We start from the raw sequence: 17,629 nt of genomic DNA on the forward strand, positions 1-17,629 counted from the left end.
TAGATAGATCACAAAGTTAAAAGGTCATGAGGGAAGAGAGACGCGTGTTCCCGTAAAAAAAGGAGAGTGACAACAAGGCCATGCACGAGAAACGCACCGATCACCGATTGGTCAATCTCTTCCCAGCTGGCCCGGGGGACGTCCAATCGCGGGTCAGTCCGCAAAACCAGTGGCGACCCACGCAACTGAACGCCCATCACGTTGCGCACATGGATCGGGTTGAGGTGAGCACGCCACACCCAGCGGACCACGGCAGAGCGCCTGTGCTGGGGGAGCGGCTTGTGTAACAGCTGTATTAGCCAGTGGCAGCGGCAGCAGCCAGTTGAGTGAGCACCGAGCCTTGGTGAAATGTCCAGTAGGCAGAGGAGGCGGCGCATGCAGCGGCCTCTCAGGGCGACGGGGGCCGCGAAATAACAGGACATTAGCGCACACTTTTGTGAACAAACAACGTTTGCATGCGTATGTTTTCGCCGAAGACGTAGCTACTTTTTTTTGGGAGGAATGAGAGGCGTGTGTTCGGCTCTTAAAATGGGATTGTTTTTGCACGCTGTTGGTCCTGTCACCCCCACCGAGTCTGCAGCAGACAGGGTAAGTTAGTCAAAAACAAGCCTCTCTCGCCCACAGCTCTGTTAGCTAGCTAGTTAAACGGCTAAGTTAGCAAACTGTCCCAACTAAACGTGTATCGGCTTATTAAACAACCCGCCCGTCATCATTGCAGCGTAGTGTATTTGGTATTGTTAGACATTGTCTTGCTTTTACTCGTACTGTGCTGTCAAGAAAGATGTTGGCACGCTTGCTGAGTTATGTCGCTAGCCGCGGCAGCTAACGTAGCTAGCATCGTTGAAGTAAAGGGGCACTCGTGAGTCAGGGCCTTGCTCTGTTGTGTTTATGGTAAAGACTTGACATTTTAGCCAGAAGTGAGTTGCATAAACAATAAAAGCAGTTCTTCAGGTATGAATGCGAACCACATCGGGAGACATAACAACTAAGCACCTATTGGTACGTGTGTTTTTGTATGCCAGCAAAACAGAAACTCGTTTTTGTTAGTTAGGTGAATTCATAGTGCTGAAGTTTCATTTTCAGTCATTTTTTCAGTTCACTGTTTAAGTTGAGTGGATTCATATTGTAACCTCTGAGGAGGGAGAAATGAGAAGTGAGCTTTGAATAACTATCTATTTTTAAATGTGATTGCACCTGTCAAGAGGTATTTTTTAAGTTGTCAATCTCAGCAGTCTTACCCTTTTGATGCTACACATTTTGGAGACATTATGTTGTTGCTACACTTATGCGTGTACTATATAAATTGATGTAGCAAGTCAGCATCCAGTTCTGTTGAACTATATTTATTCACAATAATTCAGCAATAATAATAAGCAATTATTCTTTGTCATATGGATGTGCACAGTGAATTTATCAAGTTTATTTTATAGGGCATGGTGAGTATTAATCTGTAACATTGCAAACTAATACTAGTTGTATTATGTTGTATCTTCAGCTGCTAAAATAAGGTTCATAAGTGTTGAGGGTTGAAGTTCCTCTGCCGTCCAAGGTTCCTGCTATCAAGCCACAAATCATGGACTAAATTGGCTTTCTGCCTCTTTTTATTTTCTTGGTGAAGAAAATCCAGTTACTGTTGTTATCATGTGCAGTGTCTTTATCTGTTCATTAGTGCACACATCAATGTAAACCATAGGATTATAAAACCCATAATTGCAGGCAGTTATTTATCATTATTTTAAGAAAAAGTTAGGTGTAAAATGGTGCCAGGGAACAGAAATCTCTCATTTGTTTATTGCGTGTAAGGCTGATTTTCCTTGGCTGCTGGGAGACAATAATTACACTATGAGGCCCTGAGCTATGCTATTTGCATTCAGCCCTAAAATATTTCACACAACATAGCCAGCTATATTTAATCCGTCTCATGTGCGTTATCTTAACCAGTGGTCACTTGTTACTGTCTGACATTACAATTAACATGTCTCATTAGCTCCGTTCTCATTAGCACTTCACAGCATGAATTATCCATGCCTTTATACAGTGAGTCTACTATTGGAAAAAGGTCCCTTTCACTCTCCAAAACAAAACAAAAACTCTAGTGAGAGTGGAAGTCTATGACTCCATATCCACAAGACCTGTTTCGTTTCGGCCCTTAAACTCTGCCTTTCCTACTGAGGTTTTTCACTGTGATGTATTCGGGGGCTGTTTAGAAACTTCACAGCTTCTTTGATTCTTTACACAGCTGTTTATAAGAAAAAACATCTGTTATTTGTCTTTTTACCTAATACCTAATACCTGACTAAGAGCTTGTAAAGCCACTTTCAAATTTCTTGTTTGTACATCGGTGTTTTCATACAACACTCCTTAGTGTCAAGTCTTAAAACAGTTTACAAAGTCTCCCTTAATCCCAAAAGCATTCTCAAGGGATCAATATTGTTAATGCATCAAAATTCTCAAAATTCTCAAAGCAATTAGAATATTAAGTGATATTTAAGTAATTGTTAATCTGCGAGAAGTAGCTCAGAAGTATCTTCAGGACGCCAATACCAGTTTTTATTCTCACTTTGCACCAACAGCTGTGTAATATTAACGGCTAGAGTTTGTCTAAGTCTGGTGTCTAAAAAATGCTGCTAACTTTTAGGTAAAACAAGTTTACTTGTGTTTTAAACTGACCTCCTCAACTGTTGAAGTTTGGAAGATGTTCTTTAGGGGAATGTATGACGTGGTGTTTTGCACTGCCTAACCTTGATGACTATGAAAGAGCACCTTTCTTTGTTGCAGGACAGAATAATAAATAAGGGGTCAACGAGGTTTTTTAGTGCACCTGTTAACTTGCCAAGTCTTACCGGCCTGCGCTAAGTGAATCAACAATGACGGCGCAGTCGGAATTAACTAAGAACTGTGGCCGCTTATCTCCAGGAACACTATTCCATAGTCACTGGGGGATTTTTTTTAACTGTTCATTTTGTCTGCTCATTTCAACAGCTTCTCATAATTAAGTTTGATTACTTTCTGACGCAGCAATCATTTCTGGGATGGTAACCAAATCTGCCTTTTAATCTGGTAAAATAGCATGAGAGAGGTGGATTCTCGGTGATGTCGTCTGGATGACGGACAGAGGAATCTAGTCTGTTCAGATTTTCTTGCCTGGTCACTGTCTGTCTTACAGGATAACAGTCATTCAGGGACGGACACAGATGCCTTACATTTCTTCCAGGGTCAGCTGTTCATTTTTCCCACCGTAGAGTGACATGCATGTTAAAGATTAGATTGAGCACTTTTTTGTTTTGTTTACGAAGGCTTATTTACCAAACTCCCCCCCCCTTCAGTGCTTGTCTATCTCTATGCAGCGGCTGCAGAATGAAGCCACAAACAAACTAGATGGTTATCTGTATTGAATTGCAAAAAAATGTCTCGGCCTGCCAAGCGGAGAGCATATGGTGGGGAGTAGTTAGTGAGGCTGTGAAAACAGCTGATGCCAGCAGAGACATAGTGGAGGAACAGAACATCATGTGTATATGACACAGACAATAAAATCCTTCTTGTGTTGGGGCTGTGTTTGTTTTTTTTAAATGTCATGTTGATATGGTTGAAACAGCTGTAGAGAAATGACTAGTTTGTTGTTTGAGGCTGCGGCCACATTTAGTGTCGGTAGTCTTTGGCTTTTCCCGATCTGGTGTGTGATGAATCATTCCCATGTTACTGCACCGTCTGGCATTCTCACTGCTTTTTGTTGACGTTTCCCCAGGCCTCACACTTTTACACACACCTCGCACGACTCTGTACGCCTTATTATCACGCAGCGGCCCAGCTAGGAGCTCGCCCTCCGCTGCTGCTTGGAAATTTCCGTGGGGAGAGAGAGTGAGAGTATGTCAGAGAGCAGCTTGACTTCTTGTGTGGGATAATGGACCCATGAGGTTGGAGGAACTTGTCTGCGATTTTTGGACCCTAGATCATCATGCGTCGCAATCTGGGACCTACGCTGGTAATCTATAGCAGAGACTTCTCCCTCTATAGAACTTTGGCTAGCTAATCATTAAGCAAATCTAGAAGAAGCATCTCAGGGATCTGCTGGAAAAATCCACAGACCTTTCTCACAAGAGGATTTTGATTACAGTGCTCCCTTGTCTCTATGTGGCTCTATCTGATCTGATTATGGTCTCACACATGTCCTTTCACAATTTTCATGAGACACGCTTTGTCAGGTTAACTTTTGATCAGGCAGAACTACTAGTTTGTTCTATTGACAGTGCATGTAACACTATCCGAGTGGAGACAAATGATGACGGAATTGAATTGGGACAAAAGTAGACTGTTCTTTATATATATATTATTTATATATATATATATATATATATATATATATATATATATATATATATATATATATATATATATATAAATATATTTTATAGTTCTGATTAGGCCTCAGCACAACATTTAAATTTAAATTGTGCATTCAATTACATACTTAAATACTGAGTATTTTTGTGCTGGCTGCAATTCTGAAATTTGCACTTGATATAGGTCTTAAACACTTGTGAAATTCAAGCAGTGTACCAGCACAAGTGTTTAGGACTTGTTTACTCCAGAGCTAAGTTTAAATGCTGGCTACAAGACACCTGCAGTGTTATCATTATTCCAAATCAAAGATCAGGGAAAAATGCTCTGTTATAAATAGTCATCTTTATCATATATTGTTTTTTTGATGTTGTATAAAGAAACATTTTCTCTTTTTTCAACACTGTTCCCAAATTATTTGATTTTTTATATAAAATGTGTATTTTTTTTGAGTATTGCTTCAAAGTTTGTCAGTTCCAACTACTTAAGCTGTGTGGGCTAAGGAGAAGAATACTGTGTGTGTGCGTGTGGATATATATAATGTTCGTAATTCTGATGGGCTCCTAGAGTGCCATCCAATGCAGGACAGATGTGCTGCCTCTGAGTGATTTGGGTGCTTTCCTAAAGTGACAATAGCTGCATGAACAGGATTAGCAGCACTCCAAAAACAAAAAAAACCCTATGGCCTTAGTTAACCACTTTATTTTTCAGCCGTTGACTGGGCTGTTATTTTTTATTTTTTTTAAGGCTGAAATTGCATAATGTCCTGTTACCTAATGTGTCTGTATTTAACCTAAAATGACTTGTCACCCCTTTTATTACACACTGGAAATCTCAATTGAACTTGTTATGTAGCTTCTAAAAGCAGCTGACGTAGGCAAACATTCACAACCAAACAAATGTTTTTTTAACTTTGTAGTTGAAGTGAATGTAGATCAATTTAGAGGTTTCTTGTTACTTTGGCAATAAACAGTGTTCCTGTTGACCAGCGTAAAACCCCGAACAGATGTAATTTCACCCTGTGCGAGTCAAAAAAATAAAACATGAAACATGGTGGGGGGGCTTTTTTGTTTTTTGTATTGGCACTGCACACCGTAACCAGATACCTTGAGATGTTGATGATGATTTTCCTTTTTAAAGTGACAGTGTTTCTCTCTTGCAGAGCCTACTGCACTGTGATGGTGTTAACAACCAGAGCTACATCTGTGAGTCGGGACACTGTTGTGGGAATTCTCAGTGCTGCAGCTACTACTATGAGCTCTGGTGTAAGTACCCTGCTCTCCCTAATTTTTCTTTTTTCTTTGCCCTGTCTGCCTATCTTGTCATTCCTTGCTGTACTGGCAACTGCTAGATTTAGCAGTACTCAGTACCAGTGTCATGCCTCCTCGCTAACAACAACTTAGGCCGGAATTGTTATGTTTTTTGGTTGTCTTTGTCTTTTGGGGTCTGTTTGGAGTTCACGATGCCCCCTCAAACAGGTTATCTATAATTATAAGAATATCACACAAATAGATATGTGGGAAAAATTAATGAAGTGGTGAAATGCTGGACACATATCGATGTAAACATGACTGGTTTGCGGGTATTCAAATGAACAATGTGGCAACACAACTCATCACATCTTAAATGGGATTATGTCACTACGTATCTGCTCTCTCCTTCCAAAGGATGGGAGGACAACTTGAACAAGAGACCTTGGATAACCTAAAGTGGGATATTTAGCTACATTATAAATTCTGTTTGCCAATGATGGAGAAGGGATGAACAATTTACAACGCCCTGAGGCTTATCAGTGCTTTCTTAGTAATAAGGGTACAGCCACATTTTTTGAAGGAGGTGAGACACAATCTAAAAGCAGACACAAAGCCCTCATCACCCGGCTTGCATTTTAGTTTCAACATCAGGCGGAACGCATACAGCAGGGTGTTCACGTATTACAGGAGCAGGGTGGTCTCGGCTGCAATACTGTTTTATTTTATTTCCATTTCTATTGCTTGCAATCTTCGTGGCTGCATACAACGTACAACCACTGACTGTAGATAATTGACAGTTTTTCAATGGAAGTTGGGAATATAGTCAGAAAGGGATGTTGTGTACCGCCGTGCAGAGGAAGCAAGAAGAATGTAGATATGTAAAAAGTGAAGTATCGTAAACCGGATCACCTTCATCCAGGCTCATCAACGTCAACACCAGATCCCTTAAGAAAAATGTTTCAAGGGCACATGAAAATTATCTCAGTTCCTCTGCAATGAGTCTAATATTTCAGCTGCTGACAGATGGCCTGTGTCACAGATTAGACGTGGAGATCAGTGACAAGTGCCCCATACAGAACACGACGCAACACGAACCATAAGACGTGTCATGTTAAATTAAGCCCCATTCAGGTGGAGAGGTTGACTGTTGAGGCCTGTGACATGACGGCCAGCACGGCAAAGCAAGCAATACTAATGCACCGCACTCCTGAGATCAAAGTTATACAAATCCTAGAGATTCAAGGGCAAACTGGGGAAAGGCCTGATGGTTTGACCTGACCATTCCTGGTTTGGATCCAGCCCAGATGGAATGTTGGACTCGTCAAGATTAACCCGCAGAGTTTATTGGGTGGCCAAACGGTGACATCAGACGCTGGAGTGATGGACAGGATCTCATTCTTCCCAGCGAGCAGGGTGGGTATTACCTCCCAGTGGGTGAAAAATACATTGACCCACACATTTATTGTTTGAACTAATGAAACCGGCATTTTAAACCAATTTTAAGCCATGTCATTTTACATGCCTCTTCCCAGATCCATCTGACGTGGTGCGTCTGGGGCTACAGAGCTGCAAGCTGGTCATCTGGACATCACATGACCTCATGACACGGACTTTAACAAAAACTACATAGAAACGCACATGGAACTTCTCTAAACATGTCTATTTTCCACCCATGCTTCCTAGATCATCTACAGCACTTTACCTGTTGGCTGTTATGTATTAGCTGTACTTCATTCCCATTTTTGATTGTTAACATGACGTGATGTACTGTGAGGACGTGTATGTGCGGTATTAAATGTCTTACTTTACACAGGTTGAGTTTGGAAAGCATTCTTTAAAAGTCTACTATGACAAAAATGTGATTTGTTGTGTTATATTATGTCACATTCACTGCATACAGGTATTGACGTGTGTTGTCGGGCGGCTCAGAGGTAGATCTATTGGAAGATCTGCGGTCAATCTCAGACCACAGATTGTTAGAGCCTGATGAGCAGATGGTGCCATCAGTGTATGAATGGGTGAACGTTGGCATGCAGTGTAAAGCTCTTGGAGTGTTTCAAAGACGAGGAGGGTGCTGCAGGTCCATTTGCCATTATGTGCCACCGAATGAGCTTAAAAATTTGAGACTAATGCATTGGTAGTTTTGGTTCACTCAGTCATATTACATGTAAATGATAGTCGGATATAATCATCTGCAAGTTGCAGCATGATTTAAAAAAAAACAAAAACAAAAGTTGTATCTATCAGAGAAGATAGGCCTCTTTGCTCTGTAGTCCTTGAAGTGAAGTTCCCACATGTGTTTGTATCGGTGTAATGCCGTCCAACTTATTCCAAACATACAGTAAACACAAACAGAAGGCAGTTTCTGCTCCCCGCTGCTGATTCGACTGGATTCTAGATAGTACAGTTACAAAAAGAATGCCTTTTGTAGGGAATTAGGACAGAGTGTTCTTAAACAATCTCATTGTTTTTAGGTTGTTTTGTCATAGTGTTTTTAGAAGAATGAGATTTCTCTAATTGTGTTTTATTACTGCTGTACTACTGGGATTAAGGGATTCTGTGATTTAATGTTTTTTATTTTCTCTTTATATTTATTAGACCAGAATGTTTTATGCAACATTTACAAATATGCCTTCCAAAGTGAGAGACATTGTGTGAAACTGCTTCAGTGTTATATGTGGGGTTGCTCCATAGACTAATCTGTCAGTGCCTTGTTGTAGACATAACATGGACATCTCTGTGATGACTGCATTGATTCGATGCCAAAAAAATAATCGTAATGATATACAGACAGTATACAAGCATGTGAATGTGTCTCTCAACGAGATGCTGTCAGTATTTAATCTGCAGTGTTTGTGTCAGCAACAGGCACTTTATGTAACATCGCCACACGCTGGTACAGTTCATATCACAGCGATTCATGACCGTGCAAGTGATCTGATCTTCCTCTCACTTCAGGGTTTTGGCTGGTATGGGCAATAATCTTCATTTTGAGCTGCTGCTGCGTGTGTCACCATCGCCGCACCAAACACCGGCTGCAGCAGCAACAACGGCAGCACGAAATCAACCTCATTGCTTACCGAGAAGCACACAACTACCCCTCTGTGCCCTTCTACTTCAGTAAGAGCTGCCACTCCCACACACACACAGCATGATGATAAAACTGTTTGGGCTGTATGCATTTCATACGTCTATATGAATTATAATGATGACTGACATTTACTAAGGCCTGATTTGAGTACTAAAAGCTGAATTCATCAACACTGTGATATTTACAATGGACCCGGGGTGTGTGCAGTGTGTGCGCATGCGTGCATGTTTGTTTGCTTATCAATGTCAAAGCAGCTTGAGTGAGTAAATAAAGCCTCCCAATAAGAATATCGAGTTTAAATCAAAATTGATGAAAGGTTTAATTTGTTTTGTTTGTCCCAGCTTGGCTTAGACGTCACTAATTTTCTCTGAAACAAAGATTCTTCACACATTAATCTTCCCCTTTTGTACATTTTGTTGTTGTTGTTGTGCCGAAGCCCTTTTAGGTACCCAGCAAATATGATTTATGCCAGTGTACACAGTATGTAAATTATTTTTTCATTAAATCTGTTTGTAGACATTTTTATAACTTGGACTACCATCTGCAGTGTAGTGTTAAAGATATGATGATGTCATGTCGTCCAGTAGCTTCCCTCTCCGTTTCTTCTAAAGGAAAAAAACAAGAAATTCTACTCTAGTTCTATCAAATGGAGGGATTTAAAACTAGTGTCAAACAAAGCAGTGGTCCCTGGCTCAAATGTAATGTGTGCACTGACACGTATCCCTGGTTTCACACAGCGTCAGAACCTTCCCTGTTTGCATGCCCCAGTTTTCAAGAAGCGGCCAGCAGTTGCTCTCTTGGTAGCTCTCCAGTGTTGCAACACCATCTTGCATCCTTCAGCACAGAATTGACCCATAAAGTAGCTTGTTTTCTCACATTTTTTCCCCCTATTGCTTTGGGAATGTTTGAATAGTAGTCACAGACATTCAGTGAGGTCACACTGAAATCTGATAGGGTCAGACAGTGGTGTTTATTTAAAGAGAAAGCTAACACATTTAAGTGTTGTTTGCCTTGTAAAATGTATTTGGATGTGTACACTGTATATGCAAATTGACATTTTTTTTTTCTCTTCAGGGTTTCTGCCAAACTACCTCCTGCCCGACTACGAAGAGGTGGTCAACCGGCCACAGACTCCTCCCCCTCCCTACAGTGCCTTACACACAGGCCCATCCTCAGTGGCTTCTGGCCCACTGGCTCCTGAGCAGCAGGAGGGACACTGTACAACTATCCAGCCCACTCCGATGCCCCCGGTCTCTGACAGTCTGTGTTGCAGACCTAGCATAGAGGAACCACAATCCCCCACCTTAGACTTGAGGCCAAAGCCTGACAACAAGCCCATGCAGACAACACAGGAGTCGGGCATGATCCTGCTGTCAGATGAGCTCAACAGTAGCGAGGGACTTACCAGCCAGGAGAAAAGAGGTGGAAGTGGGGACGACTCCTGCAAGGACCCCCTGCTGAAGGACCTGTCCGAGGGTTCTGCTGAGGACAAAGACCGACTCCCCAATGGAAGGAGGAGGCGATTCACAGGGGACTCTGGGATTGAGATGTGTGTGTGTGGCACACGTGGAAGCAGGGTTTTTAGTGGAGCCGGAGGGACAGGCCAGGAAGGCAAGGAGTTGAGGGAACTAGAGAGCCTGCTTGGGCGTGAGAGAGAAGATGATGAGGACGAGGAGGAGGAGGAGGAGGAGGAGGAGGAGGTTGGCGACTTCTGCGACAGCTGTGGCCATCGAGCCTCCTTCAGTGGGGAGGAGGAGCAAGCGCTGGGCGGGCTGGATAGGCGGGTTGCACGTGGGTCTTCGGGGCCTCCTCAGCCGGCTCACCAGACAGGCAGCGCCCCGCTCACCCCTCCAGTGTGCCTCTTCCTCCACACCATCAACGAGCAGGAGGGGCCGCACCACAGCACCAGCACTGAGCCGCAGGGCTGAAACCCAGTCAAACACACCTTTTGTGCCATAGAAGGAAGGGGAGTGCACTACAGCGTTCTATATCTAAATGCTTTCTGAGTGAGAATTTTTTAAGAATGTGTGCATCTTGGATAAAACAGTTGTGGGAGCAGGGAGTGGATTCTCATCTAATTATGACCAAGATCCGGAGGTTGAGAAAGCCTGCGCCACCACACACTGGAATAGTGGCCTTAAACCTGTGTATTTTGGGTAATGTTTGGGCAGTCCAAGCCCTTTAAACAGCCTGTGGCAATTGAGACTTCTCACACCGCACACACACATAGTCCTTGAGTTGTACTCCTCAACAGATGCTGCTGACACACAGTGAAAGACTTGATAGTGGAAGCTGTGATGTCAGGACAGGATTTTCACATCCCAGGATGAATGCAGCTCGCCTCACCGGTTGCTTGCAACAATTTTGGAGAGCCATTCTCTACAGGCAGGAAACTTAAAAAAAAAAAAAAAAAAAAAAAATTAAAAAACGGCAGAAACATTTTGGATGAGTGCAATGTGGTTTCACCACAGTATGTGCTTATGCAAACTGATACTGTACAGGGACACTAGAGCGAGACTGTGTGGGATGTCAGGTTAGACTTGTACTTCCAAAGTGCTTTTTCAGCTATTAAAGAACCGCTCTGCCTTGCATCTGTTTTGCTCTCTATCTGCTCCGCTAGTGATAGAGAAGTGCAAGATGTGCATTTACAAATCTTCATGTGAGCAGTTTATATTTTGCACAAATTATATTTATCTTTGTAAATGAAGCTTTTAGCTAAAAATAAATAAATAATAATAATCAAAACCGAAAATGCTTTCATTAATTCAGTCTTAAATTGCAGTACATGATTTTGTGTCTTAGGGTTCGTGGCTAAGGGTTCTTGCAACGTCTGTAAGAAATAGATCTTGTGGATTCATAGCAGGGAATGCAACAGATTCACTTTGTACACAATCATTTCATTTAATACATGTTTGTAGTATAGGTGCCTATTCCCCCAAACTCCATGCAAAACTTTGATGAACAATAAGTTTCATTGAAACTGACGAACCATGAGCCACCAGGTACCTAAACCAAGAAAAGAGTATAAAGCTTCTTAGAGATTACAACTGAGATGGGCAACGTCAAACCTCAAACTTTTGTGTCAGTCACTTCAATAGATGACCACCTTCACCAGCTTAGTTCCACATAGTTCCATTATATGTCTCTTCTCTGAAATGCCTTTAGGAGCTTTAATGTCTTAAATCTAACCTTTTTTAAATCAAAATCTTACAGGAGCTGCAATATAGATGTCGATTGATGATGAATGGAAAATGCCACTGAATGTTTTATGAGCGTGCTGTGTGAAACTTTTATAAAATAAGTGTAATTATAGTTGGCGCGCTCTCGTAGGATTAACTGGAACTTAGTGATGCTACCTGTCATTGTATCATGTGTTGTTTTCAGATTTCCTAGAAGCACCCTAAAAAATGCACACATCTAAAATGTCTGCAAAGCACAAATGTTTCGGCCAATTTGGTCTCAAAGATTTCCATATCTGCCCGTAAACAATCTGAACAGAAGATGTCTCTCAAAACTTCTAGCACAAGATCATTTGTAACGTGAACTTTTTGTATTAGCGTTAAGATGATCGAATCGTATCCATGAATGCCTGAACACAGTCTGGAGTGCTTTATATGTTGACGCTTTTGTGAGCTAGAACGTGATATTGTGTGATTGTGGTACATGTAGTACCAAGACGAGCTATTTTTCATATCGGCTGAATCCTTTAAAAAAAAAAAAAAAATATTGGAACTGTATACAATTTCAGAACCACTTTATATTTGAAAATGTGTTTAATATTCTGTAAAGTGTTTGTGAACCAAATAGTTGCTTTCATAATTTTTATGAAATCATTAGCTTTATTGTTTTTTTCCCCTTCATTATGGGTATTATTTTTTCCATTAAGAAAAGATTGAAATTGTTTTTGAACGATGGAAGTTGTGTGAAGGGTACTACTTACGATACTTTCGATAACTTGTTGTCACGATCAGGGGCATCTTTGCCTTTTTCTTCACCAGTGTGTTTAAGGTGGTTTTGCACATTTTTGTTTTTAAAATGATTTTTTCTGATCATAAGCCATTTATTACGACAACCAAGCTGGATGTAATGTTCAATAAACATGCCCTTTTAAATTCGAGCTGACTCGTTTGTTAAGTTGTGCGTGCGCGTGTGCGTGCGTGCGTGTGCGTGCGCGTGCGTGCGTGCGTTTGTGGGAAACTATACGTTGCACTTCTCAAGAGCAATGATATACACGCATCATGTTATTGGACTGTATGGACTGTATTAACTGTACCAGAGTGCAGCTGTATTTTTCAGCCAATGAGAGCCCGGCTGTGTTTGCGAAGCAGGAAGTCAACTGTCACTAGTTTGTCAAGACAGTTCACCGCTCCTGAAAGCTTTCCACAAATCCTACAGTCTTTCGGACCTCGTCGTCGGGACAATGGCTCAAGAAAGCAGGTAAAAAAGTTTCGTTTTTCGCAGGTAAAACGAAACTAATTTATCGTGTCGTGGTTTCATGTAACGCTAGCCTTATAACTTAAATGAGTGACGTGTGTCAGATTTCGGCCGTGACATGTTCCGTTAACGTGAGACAGTTCCGTTAATAACGTAATAATAACGTAAAAATTATAATTTGCTGTAACGTCAGCTAGCCAACAAGTTGGTCAGTTAGCATATAGCCAACAGTGACCGGAAAGTATACAAATTGAAGTTAACCTTAAAAACATCTTTTGTTTTTATAGCGTGCGCACCGAAGGCTTCGTGGACAGCACCATTCACGTCGACGTCAAGGTATAACGTGCATCACGTATCGTACTGCACCTGTCAGAGGCTTAGTGCATGAATTAACGTTAGCTAGAACACGTTGGTCAACAACACCTGGCTCAGTGCTGTTATCACCGACCAAAGTACAGCATTGAGGTGTTATTATAAGTCATTTATTGCACTGCTTACTGTACCTGTACATTGCAAACAGGATTATTACGGCAAGGTGCTGAAGAAGACCGCAGACCTGAAGAGCAATGCCTGTGTGGCTCCAGCCCAGCCCATCCCCGCCTTCATCCGCCAGGCTCTGAAGAAAGTGCACCCCGAAGTCACAGCCAGGTCACTGGGCTGCTTTAACATTCCTCAGTGGTTTGGCTTGGTTGTGTTTACTGATCCACAGATGCTCACAGTGGACGTCCTTTCTCCTTCAGGTACTATGGCTGTGGTCTGGTGGTGCCCGAGTGCTTGGAGGGTTGCAGGATACTGGACCTGGGCAGTGGAAGCGGGCGGGACTGCTACATGCTGAGTCAGTTGGTGGGCGAGAAGGGCCACGTCACTGGCATCGACATGACTGAGGACCAGGTACTTTACTGTCAGCATCACAGTGTGGCTACAACGAGCAGCGAACTGTCAGTGACAGATTAAAATTGCTAATTGACAATCTGAAGCATGCAAATTTGCAAACTCATCTTCAAATGCAACGGTGTGTTCTCTTCTAGCTTGACGTGGCCAGGACCTATGTGGACTATCACATGAACGAGTTTGGCTACAAGAAGCCCAATGTCAGTTTCGTCCAGGGCTACATTGAGGCCCTGACAGACGCAGGTCTGGAAAAGGGCTCATTTGACATCATTATGTAAGATGTCTCTATAGTCTCTTTCTCTGTCTTTGTTTTGTATTTTAATGAGGTGTAATTCTATAGAAATTGAAATGTTGATTTTTTGCTACAGTTCCAACTGTGTGGTGAATCTCTCTCCGGACAAGAAGCGAGTACTGGCTGAAGCCTACAGCGTGCTCAAGGTGAGTGGAGCTTGACCTCACCTTACCTAACTACTTATGTAGTTTGCATTCATATTCACTACAAACACTGTTTGATCCGCTCTGTAGGAAGGAGGCGAGCTGTACTTCAGTGACGTCTACAGCAGTGAAAGATTAACAGAGGAAATTAAAAATCACAAAGTCCTGTGGGGTGAGCCAAATTAATTTTCTACTGACATAAAAGCTCACAGATGTGTCAGAATATCATAATGTAATTTATCTTGGCAGGTGAGTGTCTTGGTGGAGCGCTCTGGTGGAAGGATCTGCTGCAATTGGCTGAAGAAGTCGGCTTCAGCCCACCACGGCTGGTTACATCCAATGTTATTACGGTTGACAACAAAGAGCTGCAGGACATTCTGGGTTTGATACTATCTTTCGTAGTTACTTGTTCATTGCTTTTTGTCTATAGATTGCTGGAAGGATTATATATCTTTATAGGCCAACAGAAGTTGGCATCACACGATTTTGGATTATTGCAGAAAATCAGCTCTGTGGAAAACACAAGTTTATGATACTCCAAAAAGAATTTCAGCAAGATAATCTGGACAAATGAAAACAACTTTTAGTTGGTGTGATGAGGTTTTGTAGTCTCATTTAGCTACTTGTTAGCAACCACGTTTGCACACATCGACACAGAGGTCTGATTAGCATTCATAAGTGAAAACACCTGCTATGGATGTAAGGGCTGTGCAGGCGTTAATTGATAGATTGGATTGATGGATGGGTCAGTTAAGTTCTTGACAGCAATGTTTGATTTCTATTCACCAAATATCTGCAGGCCCACAAGTTTTCTCAGGAGAGTTTTATGCTGCATTTGCAGTGCTTCAACATTTTGTTGTGTTTGTCCATTTTGGGAAAGTGTTGTGCATCAACACCAGGTGCACAAATGATAGAATTAAATGTCAATTATACTAGTTTTAAATTGATTTTAAATCGATTTTTGTCCACTGTGAGTGATGTAAATGTTGAAATCGCAATAGTCGATGTTGATATCTTTCAGATCTAAATTATTTCAAATTATTACTTTGGTTCACAGAGATTCAGGTTTTCATAATTCAAATTTACAAATGTAGGGTTGGATTTACAGCTTTATGTACATTAAACTGGATTCGACTAAACTGTTATCACCATCTTCCTATTGTATTTATGCAACTTAATGATCCATTGTTAATTGTTCAGTAGATATATCACACATGACATTATGGATAGTTGTTGAGGTTGACTAATTGCATTTCTTGATTCTCTCTTACCCGTTCTGGCCATACAGGAGACTTCAAGTTTGTCTCTGCCACATACCGCTTGTTCAAGGTCCCTAAAGGCAACACCAAGCCCTGTCAGGTCATATATAATGGGAGCATTACAGGAGTAGAGGACAGCTTCCGGTTTGACTGTCAAAACACATTCAAGGTCTATACATCCCGCAATACAACAACTGCTCAATGTCTTCAGCTCATGCACTGTATGCAAATAATGTCAGGTGTGAGTGTATTTCACAGGTCGATGAAGTGGTGGAGGTCGATGGAGAGGTGGCCACCATCCTGACGCATTCCAGATTCACGGAGGACTTCACTTTCCAGCCACCGGGAGGCCCCCGTGAGTCCTGTGGAGTCAAACCTAAGGTCAGTGTCATATCGCAATTCCTGGATGTTGAAATGTCTTTGTGTGATTCTTCTTTGAGCACTAGAGGTCAGTGTGTTTGTCGTATCAGTTTCAAGTGTGTGACACACCCAGAGAGACCCACTGTCTAAACTGTACACATAGTCTCACACACACACATGCACGTGTGTGCACCAGGAAAAATGCTGCAAGTTCGTACACACACACACACACTCTGACTCACTCACATACCCACTCAAACATACATACGCACACAGCCACACACACAAGGTCAAGCAGCTGTCTTGGAGTCATAACCAGACTGTGGAGTCATGCTGGGGAACCTTGAACAGGAAGGAATGTTCTCTTCTCAGCTAATGGAATGCCATCTTATCAGCTCTCATGGTCGTTCTGTGTACACATGCACACACACACACACATTTACAAACAACACGTTATATATTTTTTAATGACTGCACTGATCCTTTATCCGATTTCCATTTTGTTTTATTGTGGAGCGAATAATTTAATTGAAAATCTCAGTGATTTATCTAAATTTGTCCCAGGGTTTAACCTTTGGACTGCCGCTCTGAAGTGAAATTGGGTCCGAGATACTTCTCCTAATCAACACGGCTATTTGGTGATAATTGTAATAAAAGGCCTTTGGTCTTGTTATTGAAAGCACATCTACTGTGAAATTCTGATTTCATGAACAACCAGTGTCTGATAAAAGAGACACTGATACCAGGTGTAAACATGCATTTAAAATCTCATTCTGCAACACTTTTTTATTCTGCCATTACATAGAATATTAAGCATATTAATTAAAGTGGAATGCTAGAAAAAGTGAGAAGGAACTTTTCAAATGTTTCGACATTACTTACAACTGCATGAAACACATGTTTGTATGTATGTGATACTTAAACAGAACTGGATGTAGTAAACCCCTGCTGATTTCTACCTTGTTGAACTATTGATACAGGCAGGCATTGAGGATCCTTTTGAGCTGGCCCCTCAGCTGCAGAAACAAAGTCCAGGTTCAGCCACAGGGGGATGCTGCAGCACAAAGTCTACTGCCTGCTGCAAATGATGGTGGGAAGAGCATTGAGAAATACATGCCAAGCAACATACTGTACCATAATGACAGTACTTCAAATCTAGTGACTTAATCTTGCCTTATGGTACAAGTTTGTTACGTTGTTTTTTTAACATTTAAAATGAGATTCCTGCATTCAAAATGAACTACTTAAACATAAAAACATGTCTTATTGATCGTCTGTTCACAATTGCCTGTCAATTTCTTCAACTTGAAAATCAGAAGAGACTGAAAAGATCAATTTAATTTATTCAAATTAAAATGCTGCATCAATAACATGACTTTGGCGTTGTATCAAGGCAAGATCAATGACCCACAGATGCAAAAGCGTTTCATAATATTGCAAAGTATGGGTGCCTTATTTTTTCCCATTTGTCTACAGTCGTACACGTTTGAATTTTGCATCCATGTCAATTACAGCCATTCCACTACTTTATTATACCTCTAATTTAATTGATTTAATTAGGCAGTATA

General features: G+C 41.5%; 2 protein-coding genes across 3 annotated transcripts; both read left to right on the plus strand.

Annotated features, from left to right (window-relative positions):
• The first annotated feature begins 239 nt into the window (after positions 1 to 239).
• On the plus strand, positions 240 to 12,799 carry wbp1lb (WW domain binding protein 1-like b). Of its 2 annotated transcripts, none has more exons than XM_084002092.1 (4): positions 240 to 588; positions 5,501 to 5,603; positions 8,550 to 8,711; positions 9,757 to 12,799. In XM_084002092.1, exons 1-4 carry the CDS (start codon positions 502 to 504, stop codon positions 10,608 to 10,610), a joined length of 1,206 nt encoding a protein of 401 aa, XP_083858218.1. In that variant the 5' UTR covers positions 240 to 501; the 3' UTR covers positions 10,611 to 12,799. The 2 variants fall into 2 exon arrangements, with proteins under 2 accessions (XP_083858218.1, XP_083858219.1); XM_084002093.1 differs by lacking the exon at positions 240 to 588 and adding an exon at positions 3,941 to 3,982.
• A 211-nt stretch (positions 12,800 to 13,010) lies between these two features.
• as3mt (arsenite methyltransferase) lies at positions 13,011 to 17,332 on the plus strand. The gene is made up of 11 exons (XM_084005264.1): positions 13,011 to 13,119; positions 13,404 to 13,452; positions 13,637 to 13,764; positions 13,857 to 14,007; positions 14,145 to 14,281; positions 14,376 to 14,445; positions 14,533 to 14,614; positions 14,692 to 14,823; positions 15,731 to 15,870; positions 15,960 to 16,082; positions 17,042 to 17,332. Exons 1-11 carry the CDS (start codon positions 13,103 to 13,105, stop codon positions 17,147 to 17,149), a joined length of 1,137 nt encoding a protein of 378 aa, XP_083861390.1. The 5' UTR covers positions 13,011 to 13,102; the 3' UTR covers positions 17,150 to 17,332.
• The last annotated feature ends 297 nt before the right edge of the window (positions 17,333 to 17,629 follow it).

The sequence above is a fragment of the Eutrigla gurnardus genome, assembly GCF_963514095.1.
Source record: "Eutrigla gurnardus genome assembly, chromosome: 3".
NCBI classification, from domain to species: domain Eukaryota; kingdom Metazoa; phylum Chordata; class Actinopteri; order Perciformes; family Triglidae; genus Eutrigla; species Eutrigla gurnardus.